General features: G+C 41.7%; 1 protein-coding gene across 2 annotated transcripts in view; it reads right to left on the bottom strand.

Moving 5' to 3' along the window:
* The window catches only part of Ttll11 (tubulin tyrosine ligase like 11), a 265,404-nt gene extending 250,106 nt beyond the window's left edge, over nucleotides 1–15,298 (bottom strand). The window contains exon 1 of one of the 2 annotated variants that reach the window (XM_005004045.4): nucleotides 14,729–15,296. In XM_005004045.4, coding sequence (XP_005004102.4) covers nucleotides 14,729–15,109 — 381 coding nt within the window. In that variant the 5' untranslated portion in view covers nucleotides 15,110–15,296. Of the gene's footprint in view, nucleotides 1–14,728 lie in introns of both variants that reach the window. The other variant, XM_063226944.1, reaches the window with a different exon arrangement.
* Between the last annotated feature and the right edge of the window lie 557 nt (nucleotides 15,299–15,855).

Consider the following 15,855-nt stretch of genomic DNA (forward strand, 5'->3'; position numbering starts at 1 on the left):
TCTAACACCAAAGAATGTAAGTGTTCTGAGTCAGTAGGAACCTCTGAGGCATCTGCACAGAATGAAGACCATTATTTTAGATCCGGACATCAAAGAATTACCAGAGATTAAAACTCCCAGAGGCAAGTTAGATTTCAGTATAACACTTAAATCAGAATTCCACCGAGAGGAGAGAAAGACTGAGAAACAATATTGAAAAAAACATAAAAAACTTTCCAAATTGATAGGATACCAAACCTCAGAAACAAGAATCCCAACATATTCCAAGCAGAATAAATAAAAAGAAATCCTCTCCCAGAAGTGAATTAGTGACACCAAAGACATCTAAGACAAAAAGAAGATTTTAAAAAGCAGCCAAAAAAAAAAGCCCTAACTAACAAAAAAAAATTACACAGCTTACTTCTTAATAGCAAAAATGGAAGTGACAAAACAGTGGTATTCCTTCAAAATACTGTTATCATGTAATTAACAACACAGAACTGCATTTTAAGAAAGAGAACAAAATAAAGGTAATTTTTGACAAATAAAAACTGACAGAATTTATTTTGGTTTTGGTTTTGCTTTTGTTTTTGAGACAGGGTCTTGATATGCAATTCAGGCTGGACTTGAGCTCACTTTGTAGCCTGGGCCGGTCTCAAATTCAAGTATCCTCCTGCCTCAGCCTCTCAAATGCTGGGATTACAGGCGTGAGCCACCACGCCCCGCTCTAGAATTTGTTATAAATAGTATCGCACTAAAGTAAGTTCTAAAATTATTTCTGAAAGAAAATGATCTCTTGAGGAATGTCTGAGCTGTAAAATAAAATAATAAGGCAAATGGTAAATGTAGGTAAATCTATAGGACACTGAAACTATGCTAGTTTTTGAAGTTTAAATATAAGGACAAAATAAATTAGGACAAAACATTGGTTAATAAAAACACACAAGAGTTATGGTCAAAATGAAAAAAGGACCCCAAGACCCTTGGACTGTTAAGAAGTAAAGATGCTAACTTTAGAAATAATTCTCTGACATTTTCTCTTCAATATTATACCCACATATGAAATATTCTAGGCTAAAATCTTAGAAGAAAAAAATTAAATGCATACCTTCTGGAATAGTACAGGGAAAAAGGGAAAAAAACCCCATTTAAAAGATGTATGACATTCACAATCACACAGAGAAATGTTAGCAAAGTTAATTAGTTAGCATAGTTAACAAATGTAAGACAAAAAGTAAAGCTATAAAATTTGTATAATGTATTTCACAAGTCACTCTAACATACATACGTAAAATACTGAAATTCAGTGTCTACAGAAGGCATGTTCTCCATCTGTAAAAATTAACCATATGTAAGGCCATGAAACAAATTCAAAACAAAAGGAGGAGGAAAAAAGGAAAAAGGACAGAGGGCAAGAGAAAGGAAGGAAAGAAAGGAACAAAAAGAAAGAATATCCTAGAACCACAATGCCATTAAGATAGAAATTAATAACAAAAAGATGAGTAGAAAATAACATGTGTCTAGAAAAAAAATTTAAAAGATACAAATTAGATAACCCATAGGTCCAAACAGTAATCTGCAGGCTGAGGATGTGGCTCAATGGTACACGTGGTACAGGCTCTTGCCTTACACGTGTAAGGCCCTGGGTTTGATCCCCAGCACCATCACACAAAAAACATCTTTATTAAAACATAAAATACATAGAACTGAAATGTGATTTTTAAAAAAATACCTGCAGGTGTCCAGAGAGTCTGAGTGCCAGTCAATATGGTAACACAGAATTAACAACAAGGGCCCTGAACTGCAGCCCCAAAGCATAGTTCAGATGATCACCAAGGAAACAGGTCCTGCTCAGTGATGAGAACTGGATGATCATATGAAAGTTTAAACAGTTTTATTGAAATATAATTCTCATACTGTACAATGCACCCTGGTAAAGTGTAAAATTCAATGGTTTTTTAGGACATTTTCATCACCTCCAAAAAGAAATCCTATGCCCACCACCAACAGTCACTCCCCACACTTTCCCCACTAAGATTCTCCCCTACCCATAGCTCTAAGATACCACTAACTTACTTCCCAACTATACCTGTTGCCCTATTCTGAACAGTTCATCTAAGTGAAATCACATAATATGCGATCTTTTGTGATTGGCTTCTTTCATATCATATAGTAGTTCCTGGATTTATCCATGCTGTAGCATGTATCAGTAATTCATTTCTTTTTGTGATTGACCAATGTTCCAGCCTAGGTAAGATATGGTAACATCTTAATTATCTATCAGTTGATGGACATCTGAGTGGTTTCCACTTTGGGTTATTATGAATAACAGTGCTACGAAAATTAGAGTACAAGTTTTTGTGTGAACATATACATTTCTCTTAGGTATACAATGAGGAATGGCTTACTAGGATGCAGTAATGTTTTATGTTTGGAAGAACAGCCTGTTTCTCAAGATGGTTGCATCATTTTACATTCCCAAAGAATGTACAAAGACTCCAATATCTCCATCTGTTTTATTTTTTTATGAACATCTTCATAGGTATAAAGTCATTTTGTGGGTTTCATTTTCAGTTCCATAAATGTAATAATGTTATGACATTTTAATACAGTTACTAATGTGTCTTATTTATTACCTTCACATATTTTTTAAAATTCTTAAAAATAGCTTATTGAAACATTTAGTAGGGGCTGGAGGTTTAGCTCAGTGACATAAGTGCCTGCCTTGGAAGCAGGCAGTCGTGAGTTAGATCCCTGGTACCGATAAAAAGGAAAAAGACAAAAAAAAAAAAAAAAAACAGAAACATTTAGTGGTTTCACTGTCTAATCATATATGAAATACGTAAGCCTTTTCCTCAGGTATGAGGAAAGGAGTTAGAAGTGGGGAGAGCAAGAACAAAGAGAAAGTCAAGCATGCCTATGGAATACACAATTTGAAATTTAAGGAATGATTTTACTTTTCTACATGGCTGTTTCAATTTTGAGGCAATAGTTACTCCAAAACAGTCCTACTAAAATGTCCTGCTCTGTAGTAGGATTGGAATCAAGTATTCAATAAGGGCAGTGTTATACAAAGATGTTGAAAAAATTAAAATAATTGATTAAAAGATAATTAGCAAAAATAGTTAGTTAAAAGGATAGTTATTAGCAGTACTGTCATTCTGTACTGAGCTTGTTACCCTAGTAACCATGCACCAACCACATAGTTAGAGATTAACTGACAGCATCCTTATGCTGTTCTGTATGTCCTCCCAAGTAACCTGTTTGCTATGTCAACTTTTGTTCCCCTTGTAAGACACAAATGATACTGTGTCAACCATTGTTCCCTTTATGAGAGACAAATGTTCCTGGAATTGGCAGACCAAGGGCTATAAATTGGCTAACCACCCACTGTGAAATGCCTCTGACCTCAAGCACAGGGGAACAAAGGCCCACCTTGTTCCTGTTTCTCATCGCTATGTACTTAATGATCAATGAGCTAATCATAAATGAACTATAAAAATCAGTCAAAATTCTGACTCAGTTGCACAGCTTTGCAAATTCCATCTGCACTGTGTCGCTGGGCCAGCTAAAATAAAAGCGCTTCTTCTTAAAACAACGTCGCTTTGCCCCATTCTTTTTTCATCTCTCTGGGGCCTTGTTTTTTGGGAGGGGGTTACAACAGGCAGGACCCAGAGACTGGAGGAGATTCATGTGTTTCACTTTCATCTCCAGTATTTGTCATTATATTCTTCAAACGTAAGTGCTTAAAGGTAGGAACTCTCACAGACTGAGAGTTGAGTATAAGTTGTTAAAACTTACTTGGAAAGCAATTTAGCACAACATTCCAAAAGCATGAGACGCACATGACTTTGGACCCAAAGATTTCACTTTGGAAAGTTGTCTTGTACATGTACCTGCTCCCTAAGATGAATGTAAACATCATGTACCGTAAACATAATATGAAGCCAAGCGTGCTGGTGTATACCTATAATCCCAGCACTCAGGAAACTGAGGCAGGAAGATTGTCACAAGTTCAAGGCCAGCCTGAACTGTATAGTAAGACCCAGTCTCCAAAACAAACAAACAAAAAAATAGAAAATAATATAAACTATAGGGAAGAAGCATTCCAGAATAATTTTTAATACCGGACTAAATGTAAACATTTACTACTGGACAAATGAAGAAATAAAACCCATTGGATACATATTTTGCAGCAATTAAAGTAACAATTATGAAAAGTATAGCAAAGAAGAAGGTTTAAATTATAATGCAAGCATTACTGTTAATGAAATAAAATTATATCCGTTTCATAAAACATAAAAACATGCATCCAGAAAATGATTTTTCTTTTGCTCCTTCCTGCTTTTCATCCCTCCTTCCCTTCCCTCCCTTCCTTTCTTTTTTCTGTTAGCGATGAAACCCAGGGCCTCACACATGAAAGACAGGTGCTCTAACACTGAGTTACACCCTAGTACTTTCTAGATAAATTCTAGAAATAGATTCTGCAACATTCTGAAAACAGTCATAGCAAGCCGGGCGTGGTGGCTCACTCCTGTAATCCCAACACTTGGGAGGCTGAGGCAGGAGGATCGTTGCAAGTTCGAGACCAGCCTGGGCTACAAAATGAGCTCAAGGACAGCCTGAATTGCACAGCGAGACCCTGTCTCAAAAAAGACAAAAAAAGGTTGGGGATTTAGCTCAGCGGCATAAGCATCTACTTGGCAAGCGCAAGGTCGTGAATTCAATCCCTAGTTCTGCAAAAAAAAAAAAAAAAAACTACATAAAAATGGCCAGGGATTTAGCTCAGCGGGCATAAGTGCCTGCCTTGCAAGTGCGAAGTCGTGGGTTCAATGCCCAGTATCAAAAAAAACAAAAGCAAAAAACCAGTCATCTTGACGACAGGGTTATGTTTTTTTCCAAATTGTGAATACCTTAAGCAATACACAACGATGATATACATGATAAATGTGCTTTTTAAATAAAACCAACATCCAGGCTCAAAGCTCAGTCCTGCACTGAGTTAGTAAACATTAACTTCCAGTAGTCTTATTTCTCAGGAGCTAGGACCTCGCCTCTTAGGAGGGGTGATGTACTCCACTGGGAGGAGACGTGGTATGAGAGAGAGCTAGGAGAGCACACCTCTCATTCTCTAAAACCCCTGGAGAGTGGAGGAATTGAAACAGAACAAACACTGATCCCACACCAACTTTTCCATATGTAAATCTTACATGGCTGAAATGGGACAACCCAAGTGACATAATACTAAGTGGTGGGCATTCAACCCAAATTTTACTCCATATCACACTCACATCCGTAAAACAGAAATAACAACATCTGCCACTTTATTGCACAAAGTTAGAGTCAAGCAAGATAAATGAGTGTGAAAATTTCATATAAAATCCCCAGTGGAAACGCAAAACTCTAAGGCTGTCCACATAGCTTGACTCACTGTGTAGTTCACAGCACCTGAAGGTAGAATCATGGATTTCTTCTGCCCTTTTAGGTTAACAAGTCAATAATAATGAAGGCTGCTTTTTGTGAATGAGAAGGAAAAAATTAATGATAATAACATCATAAAAGATAAATGATTATGTTAGAAATTTAAATGAAACACAGAGGAAAAATTTTACAATACATAAGATAAAAATTATCCACAATATTCACAAACCAATAAGAAAAAACATAAATGTAATACATAAGCCAAATCATGCATGAACAAAGAACGTTGTCATTACACAGACAAAACAAATGACTGAGAAACTTGCGCAAAAAGCTTAATCTTGTAGACAATCAGAAAAAGGTAAATTTAAAAAATATATCTTTGCCTATCAGTTTGGCAGAGATGTAGAAGGTTAATACTGTATGGTCTTGGAGGGGCATAGAAGATAGTTATTCTCAAAAGCTATGACAATTGAATGGGAACTATTCAAATATAAAGTGCCTTACCCTGTGACCCAGTAATCCCCAGCAATGTGTCCTGCAGAAGTATTTGTGCAAGCATACTTAAAATTTCTGGAGGATGGAATCTACTGCACTACTCTTTAGAACAGCAATGAAGAACGGTGGGAACAATATCCCTCAGCAGATTGTGGTACATCCATACAATGCAGTATTAGCTGTTACTAAAATGCAATGAATCTATACATATTAACAGAAAGATATCCTGCTAAAAATCCTGGTGGTGAACCCTATAGATATTGTATCATGGCAGTATTTTAAAAATAAAATTTGTCTGTATTTATATACAATTCCTAGCTTGTATCTGCACACAATAGCTTCATCATGGTCATCGGCACAGCTCACTGAGAAGTCTGGTCCTCCTGTTTACACCCACATCCAGGGCTGCACAGCTCCAGGCATTCTGAAGTTGGCCATGCCCATGTAATTCACTTTGGTGGGTGAGATGTGAGCAACAGTGATGTGCCGTTCCTGAGGACTGGTTCTAAACACTATTACGTGCCGTTTTTCTCAGTGATTGGAGGAAGTAGATGTCAAGCTTTGGGTCTCTGAACCTCCAAGGTGATGAGAGGCCCCTGCCGCACCAACCCACATTGGATGCGCAAGCAAAACACTCGTGTTGCATTAAGCCACTAAGCTAGGCTATGGTTCTTGTTACTTATCCAGAAAATTGGTCATCATCACTTTTTAAAACTCCCAATAAGCACCGTATGAACACAAAGAGAAATAAAACTACTCAGTGAGCATAAAGCACAAGATACGACTACCAGCCACGGTGAGAGATCAAGGCAGATATGCTGAAGGACTTACTAAAAAAGTAAAGCTGTACCTAGGGCAGATGCACAGGAGATAAACAGCCCTATTCTTAAAGCTTCATTAAGCATAAGAGAGTTTTATTCAGATGACAGAGAAGCAGATGGGAAAAAGAGAAGGAGCCACCGGAAATGCCTGCTAGGACTCACAAAGCATTTATAAGAATTACTAGATAATGGTTCACAACCAGCCAGGGGAACAAACGTACACGGAGAGCAGCAGAGGCAGCTGCGAAGACAAGGCACCACTTGATGCGAGCGGGAAGGGGCGATGTGAGTCCATCTGGACCAGAGGAACGAGATCATTGTTCTTTCCAGCAAGACAGCAGCTTTGCGGAAGGATCTCAGGGGCATGCCTCAGCTCCAGGGCAGCACCCACAAGGGAAGGAGGTTCACAGCTAACTAAAGGAACAGCAAGGTTATTTGCCTGTTCACACTGTTAACATTTCGCTATACAAGGTAATTAAGATGTCAGGAATTCATTAGAGGGAAAATCAAAATATAGTCTTACCCAAGTATCAGGAATTGTAAAACTTTTTAATGACTTAATTCTCAGAATAATCTTCACTAATATTTAATTCCTGCCCTTTTGTCTGTTTGCTTGTTTGTTTGTTTGTTTCCAGTTCTGAGCTCTGGGGTTTTGCTGTGCATAAGGAACCTGGGTCACAGAGCCACTAGGTGACAGAATAAGACTCAAACGCGCATCTGATCCACTTTTCCTGTGTTCTTAGAGAGCGCGGAAAGCGAGAAGCAAATAAATCAGCTCAAGAAATTCACATCTCCTCCATTGCATGTACCGCAACCTAAATCCTGCCTTGTGAAGTAGCCACCATATTCGCTTTGCAAATCCAAAGTCAAGACACAGACGTCGCTCTGACAGCTTAGGTGAGTAAGTGATGTGTGAATGTGATACACAAAAGCACAATACAGGCATCAAGTCCAAAATGGAGCTTTAAAAACCTGTTAGACTCTGGAACTTTAAAAGTTTAATTGATTTTAAAAGAAAAAACCTTCAAGCATTCAAACATCAACCGTTACAAAACAAGTATCTAGGGTGTTATTTAGAGATGTTTAACCTTAGGCCACATCAAGCTGATATTTATCCCAAATGTAACTGCTCCTTACATGTGTTTTGTTTTTCTGCTATGGGGCTGGGGATGTAGCTCAGTGGTAAACCATTGTCTTAGCATGTCCACGGTTCTGGGTTCAATGCCCAGCACTGCCAAAAAAAAAATAGAGCAGAACAAAAATAAAAGGATGTTATCTGCTATATAGAACCCAACCCTACCCTGGCATAAGCAGATCACAAAACATTCATTAAATGAATCAAAATAAAGTGTTCTTATCTATTCAGATTAACAGGTAACCTATATATGCAGATTCAAATCTATAATAAATTTTTCTTCCAGGGCCAGGGGTGGTGGCTCACGCCTATAATCCCAGTACTTGGGAGGCTGAGGCAGGAGGATCATTGTGAGTTCGAGACCAGCCTGGGCTACTAAGTGAGCTCAAGGCCAGCTTGAACTGCATAGTGAGACCCTGTCTCAAAAAGATAAAAAAAAAAATTTCTTCCAGTTAAAAAAAGTATATCAAATAGTATCTATAACTAACCAACAGAAGGAAAAGAGCTAACATTGGCTTAAGACCAACAGTATGTCAACTGTCAAACACTGGGTGAAGGCAAGATATACATTCTTCATATCATCCCCCAAGCATTCTGCAAGGTGTCACTGTCATTAGCCTACAGCTGAAGAAACTGAGGTTCAGGGAAATCCTGTATTTAGTCCCAATCAATCTTGTAACACAGCACTTAGTGGCAAGCATTTTGACCTGTGTGAGTTTGATTTCAAAGCCCACACCAACTCCAGGATATGACACTTCCCTTTTAGAGCAGGCACTTAAAAATGGTCAATTACTTTTACAACATGTTCTTTTCATGGAATAGATTTTCAAGGAAATAGATTTTACAGGAAAATAAAACGTCTGAGTGAATTTTTGCATTCAAACATCAACCGTTACAAAACAAGTATCTAAGGTGTTACCAAAATTGAGGCACAACACGTGGTGTTTTACAACATAGAAAATAGCTCTACTAATTACCACACCTGCTAAAATAATTAATTTGTAGTGTAGACTCTGAATACGAGCCCTGGAATTTACTGTCCTTTAAAGAACTATTTAAGAAGTTAGTGTGGATTTATACATACTGTTAAAATAATAGTGGTGGTGAATTTTGATTTTTATGTTATGGCAAATTTAACATGCAAAGGAAAAGTTCTGGTGGATTAGATGTTAAAATAACATGTCTGCTAAAGGCAACTATTTGAAGGAATAGGGAATAATCCATGCTTAAACATAATGTTCTTTTCAAAATCTGGGACATAAATTGCAATGACTAGCCCTGAAATTAGACAAGAAGGGAAAGTTAAACCCTGTAACTTGTCATCTTATGGCATGTACTCTGTCTTCTTCCAGAAGAAATCTGAGACAGTGACTCAAATCTCAGGCTCACATTCCATGGAAGGGTGATACAACTTGGCTGGTCAAGTGGCACCGGAGTCCCTTCTGCACGGCAGCAAATGGGACCCGGAAGACATGGGTACCAAATGCTACCCTGCCGGGCAGGATACATTTCAGTGTGTTTATTTAAGTCTTACTTGCAATATTGCTCTGCTGGTTTGGAGTGACTCCTGTCATTTGAGAGTTATGGGCCAGATGAGGACTACAAAGGCTAAGCAGTGGAGAATTATAAAATATACTTTAAATAGGGTTTTGGAACAAAATAAGACTATGGTCTGAACCCTGGCTCCTGTTTATTTGCTGGGCCTGCCCCAGTTTCTTCAACTGTTACCTGCGGGAGAAGAGAATGATGATGCTGAGGAAGAAAGAATACTTTCTCATAGCGCGGTTGGAGCAATGGAGATGGTATAGGATTGTACCCTGGCTAGAAGCATGGGGCCTAGACAGCTGTACTGCTTGTCACCTGTGTGGCCTTGTGCTAGTCCTGTATCAACCTCTTCCTAGCCTCAGTTTCCTCATCTGTAAATAGGATCTGACTCAGAGGGTAGTTGTGAGGATGAAATAAAATAATTCATAATAAATGCTCAATATAATTTTTAATGAGCATAAATAGTACAATGTCTATCACATATTTTTTAATACTGGAACCTAGGGGCTTTGCACTGAGCTACACCTCCTGCCTTTTGTTTTGTTTTCTGTCTTGAGACAGAGTGTAAATCACTAAATTGACCAGGCTGACCTTGAATTAGCAATCCTCCTGCCTCAGCTTCCCAGAGGGCTGGGATTATAGGCATGCACTTGACTAAAATCAGATTTTTTAATTAACAGTAACTAGTATTATACATTATGTGCATGTTCTAAAGAAAAGCTAGATAAATAAGAAAAGAACATGTGATTTGGAGTCTCCCAAAGAGTGCATACTGTAACAGAGCTCAGCACAGCGGCTTATGCAAATTCACCAACAAAGATCCCACTATCAAATTTTTCAGAGCCCTCATTCATGTTAGCTGGTGACCATGGCACTGCTGTGCACACATACACAACCTAAATCTCCAAGGAGGGCGGCTCACAACAATAGTGGGATCTATTCTCTACAGTGTCTTTTCTCTAAAGTTTTCTCTAATGAGGGGCAAAACTGCAAGAGAATACGCAGGGGACAGGGAAAGAAACCTGCCTGACTAGAAGAGTGCCATACAACTGCACAAACATGGAGCCTCTATTCTGAACCAGGGAACCATCCCCTTTCTTGTTGCACCTTTAGCAGTGACTCTGTACAATGACTTTGCTATTTGAGAATATCTTTATTCTTACCTACAAGTTTACAGAGCTAACCATCTGCGAGTTCTCCCTTAGGAGACAAATTGACACGGAGGATGCAGTTGAATTAGAACTGCCTGGAATGGATATGACTGAAAACGAAATTGTCAGAGTTGGCGTGAGACAGAAGGAGACTGGGTAAAGACTGGGTTGTCTATATATGGCAAGCAATCTGTGAGCAAACACAGGAAGGAGTGCAAGCTGCTTGGCATGGCCTTCAACACACTCTATGACCTGGCTCCTTCTTCAGTGCTCTCCAACCTCCACATGTTCCCTAAGATGCCAGCATCCCAATCCTGCTAAAACCTGGTCCACACACCCTGTCTTCGTCCTCTTTCTGTATGGAATGCCTGTGCTACTCAGCTCCCGAGCAAGACTGTAATTTTCCATTTGCAGGTCTGTCCTTCTATCCCGGGAGTCTTGGGGAGCAAGGAATGCATCCTGTTCATATCCTGAGCTGCAACCCCTTGCCTGGGCTTCCCCGAGAGTCAGCAGTGGGAAGAGCACAGACCTGAAGACTGGTCCAATATGAGCTCGCTATTTAAAAGCCTGGCTCTGGCCCTCACTAGCTGAATGACCTTGGATTAAGACCTGTCTACTTCAATTTTCTTATCTGTGATATGGGCATAAGGCATTTTATTGGGTTGTTTGGAAAATCAAAAATAAATTGTCTATGTATAAAGCACTTTAAAACTGCACCTGGTACAGGGTAAGAATTATTCAAAGGTTCACAACTGTAGTTATCATATTGTTAAATGTACGTGGAATAAAGAAAAGTAAAAGAAGGGAGGCTGTCTATCCAGTAGCCAAACAAATTCATGGTCTGGCGTAGGGCCCTCATTAAAAATAGATCATGTTTTATAGCGTTCTCATTACGCACCCGTAAAAGGAGATGGCACTTGTCTCTGGTTAGTGTTTGTGACTTTATTTCTTACCTGGGCTGCCCACCCACCTCTGTCAAAGCCAGCCAGCCAGATCTGCCAAACTCCACAGTAGTAGCACAGCATGATACACAAAGGACACTGCTGTTCAGTGACTTTTTTTTCCCAGGCCCAAGTGGAGGTTCTTGCTCCAAGCTAGAGATGATAGTGTCCAACATTACCCCATAACACACAGGGAAACTGAGGACTCACTATTGCTCAGTACCTTCTGCTCCACATGCTAGTAGAAATTTTGCTCCAAGAACATCAGTGCTAGAAGTTAGAGATGATCTTAGCCAATGTCACTCCCATAACAAATAGAGGAAACTAAGCCTGGAGAGATTGTGAGTTTATGCTTTTTAGAACCAGTTTCATATGTTACTGTCATGAAATCAATTTGTAGAATTATAATAGATTATAAAATAGGAAGGAACTTTAAAGTTTAGCTGAATACTTTTCAAACTCCATATTCTGGAGCAGCAGGTTGACTCATGAGCTCTGTTGCAATTCCATCATTCATGTGATGAATACTGAGCACCTACAATGTGCTGGGCATAAGCCAGGGACCACCCCCGCCCTCTCAACTGCACAGGCCAATGGAAAAAAGTGATGTTAAGTAAGTAATCACACATCTAATAGGAAGGTCTTACTGCTATGGGGGAATTACGTTCAAATATGCTAGAATAAGCATCTCCGATCACACATGAATATTTTGGAGTGGGGAAGGTGGCAGGCCTGGTGTTGGAGGGAAGGGAGCAGTCCTAGGTTAGACCCTAGAAAATTCTTATTCCACTGGGCTCACCAGTGCAAGGGTCTCACATAAGTTAATACTGCCCATACATGGCTGTAGCACTAGAAAGACTGGAAACCACTGAAATAGCTCTACTCACCCTCGCTGTATGGATAAACTAAGCCCTGAAGTGTTCTATTTAAATCCCTTGCCCACAGTTGTACAGCTATAGATGGAAGACCCTTACAGTTCTGCAAAGTGCCACATAGGCTCTTTTCCAAGAAAAAGTCCAAATTCCAGAGTGGCATGTGACCTGACCCCCATTTATTCTGCAGTCTCAACTCTTATTATTCTGCCTCCTGTTCTGCAATCCAGCCAGACTGACTCTCATGCAAAGCCCTGGCTGTACCTCTGCTTTACCCATGCTGCTTCCTCTACCAGGGACCCAAAGTCCACAGCCCCTAAATAACTCCAGCCCACTTTTAGCATTTGGGACTCAGCTGTAGTTTACCTTCTCCAAAAAACTTTCTTGGCCTCCCACAGCACCAACAACTGCACATATGTAAAGAGAAACACTCATCACATGAAACGTATTCATACATCCGACAAATATTTATTGAGCAACTTCCACATGCCAAGCACTTTAAAGTACAGTGGTAAACAAAACAAAGCCCCTGCCCTCAAGGAGCTTACATTCTGATAAGGGAAAGAGACAATAAACACATAATATAACATCAGGTAGAGTTTAGTGCTATAAAAAAAAATGAACAAGAGTAAGGGCTGGAGTCCGGGATGGGCAACATTTCAGAAGGCCTCTGTAGGGAGGTGGCATTTGATCAGGGACCTGAAGACATGACAGAGGAGTATGTATTGCAAATAACGGGAAAACCAGCATTTCAAGAAGCAGCAGTATTGGTCCTGTGAGGACTGCAATTATTTCTTTGTGTTTTATTCCCTAATGAACTACAAGGTCCTTGAAGGCAAGGGTTACTATTTAAATGTGATTCCCAAGGCCTAGCAGAGAAGTTGGCACCAACACAGTAGACATTTACAGAATGAATAAAGGAATCTGGGCTAGGTTGGCTGAGCCCACCTGGCCTAATGAACAAGACATAGCCTACCTCCTGTATCTTTCTTTCACAGGGCTAAAAACAGCTCTTCCTGTGGCCAGTCAGCCTAGCCTGACTCTCTGGTGAGATTTCTGTCCCTGAATTCTCTTCTCACTAAAACCTTGCCATTGACCAGTTTAGTTTCACTTTCCTAGCCTCGTATCTCACCTGGGCCTGAGACCTTGTTTAGAAACTCAGAAACTCTTGAACTGAGAGTCTGCTCTTGCTCCCAAACTCCTAGTTTCCCCAGGCATTAAAATCCTTCCCTAAATCTCACACCCCAAGGCTGAGGGCCCTGACGCCTGCATCAGACTTCCCCAACAGCTAAGCCTTACCTATGTGAAAGTTTCCCCTGCCTGATTCTTGATTCCCCTCCAAACCAAATGACACTTTCCTACTAGAACATCAATATTAGTCCTTTCTATGGCCAACTCTCTGCAGGTCCCAACTTGATAAAACTGTTACTTAACATCTTCCACACTTAAGGCACAGGGCTCAAGTTGCCTACTGCAATGCTTATTAACCTTAGCCAAACCTCTGGGTCTAGGTTTCCACCACAGACTACCATAATCTTGGAATCTTGACATTCCCAAATGTACATTAAATAGCCGTATATGCTACAGAGTCAAACATCTTTAACCACTCAGCCTGTTGCAACAGAAACTTCTGGAAGTCAAAAGTGCTTCATCCTAGACCTCAAAAGGTTTTAAAAGGGTTTCAAGGATGAGTAACTCAGCTCTTTATCTGCCCTGCCATCCACCATTTACTGGCACCTTCTATATGTCCACCCCTGAATCATAAACACGGTACCTGAGCTGATGATAATGAAGAAGGTGGTGGTGATGGAGAAGGAGAGAGAGGGTAGTAAAAACAAAAAAAAAGTTATCATTTATTGACTATGTATGCTATACAACACTCAGCAGTAGGTTTTTCAGCATTAACAAAGTGGTGAGATAGGTGGTGTTGGCCTCACTTTCAGAGAGATTAATAGGCTATAGAGAAAAGTAACTTACTCAAAGTTGTGCAGCTCAACAGCTGGGCAAAATGAGACCCTTGCTCTGCCTGCCTTCCAAGAACAAGCTATTACTCTACCCAAGAGTCACACAGTAAGTGCTAAGCAAGTATAACCTAAATAAGGAAGTAAAGGAGAGGACCCAGGAATTCAAAGCTGGTACAGCAGACAGACAGACAGACACATAAAGCAGTATCTGCATATTGCAGACTCCACAGTATGAAAAGCCAGCGCTGACTGCTGAAAAACAGAATTGTAGCTACAGGAGGCTAACTTGACCTAAAAGTGATTCTGGGCTAGGCCTTGATGAGCAGTTCACAGCAGCCCTGGCCCGCCGACCTGGTTGTTCTGTCCACCCCCCTGGGCCCCACGGCGGGACTGGGCCTCACCTCCTTCCACTTGAGCTGGCGGATGCTGATCTTCAGGGCTTCCAGGGAGGTTCTGGCCTTGGAGCTGTCCACGGTGACTGGCCGCGGCTCTCGTCCTTTGCCCCTGGGCTTCCCGTGCGGGCCGAGCCCCCGTGCCGGCGCCGGCTTGGGCTTGGACAGGGGCAGCGCGGGCGGGCCTGTGCGGGCGTCGCCCTCCTCGGCCGCATGGGGCCGCTCAGGGGCTTTGGGCTGCTCCTCCCCCGCCGCGGGTTCGGGCTCCCCGGCAGCGCCCGCTTCCACGCCGACCCGCGCCTCCTTCATCGCCGCCTGAGCTTCGGCCGCGGCTACCGCCTCTGCCTCCCACCTGGCCGCCAACTCTCTCTCGGAGCCGCCCTGCTGCATGGCGCTCAGGACCGGTGCGAATGCCTGTGCCGCCGCCGCCGCCGCCGCCGCTCCGCCGTCCCAGACCGCGACCAAACTACCGCCGCTGCTACCGCTGCTACCGCTGCCACGCGCTCCCCGCCAGAGCTCGTTGCCATGATCGCTCAGGCTCGGGTTGACAGAGGCAGGCCCCGCCTCTGGACAGGGCCCGGGAAGGGACAATCGCATATCGACCTCCTGCTACCTCATAGGCGAGGATGCCCACGTGACCACGCCTGTCACAGAGGCGGTTGTCGCCATTTTGGAAGAGGGCAGGCCTGCCCTGGCACGCCCACCAGCCTACCCCACCCGAAAACTTTACAAACTTCTGAGAACTCGGAGCCTAGCGAGGAGAGAGGGTGGAGGTGAGCGTGCGGGGTAGGAACGTACATGGGCTCCCAAGCCTGGAGACTGAGGAGGAGAGTATCTGTCTCCAATAAGAGACTCGGTTCCCCCACCCTATGCACACTCACTGGGCAACTCCCAGTCCTCCCACTCCATGCAGAGAAATCCACCGCAAGGAATCTGCTCATTCTGGTGCTAATGAATGTGACAGGACCAGGCCCGGGGAAGGTGCGATAATTCCTTATAAGAAACTCCTTTCTAGTCCTGTGAGAGCCCAGGGGGGATTCCCGGTTCTCAGGGAGTTCCCAACGGGATGGAGACAGAAGCCCTACAGATTGCCAGAGGAGTTGAGGATATTGACGACTGCTTCTTCTTATTATGCC

This window comes from Cavia porcellus, unplaced genomic scaffold (genome assembly GCF_034190915.1).
Source record: "Cavia porcellus strain 051 isolate PalLab524CR breed Dunkin Hartley unplaced genomic scaffold, mCavPor4.1 scaffold_1, whole genome shotgun sequence".
NCBI lineage: Eukaryota > Metazoa > Chordata > Mammalia > Rodentia > Caviidae > Cavia > Cavia porcellus.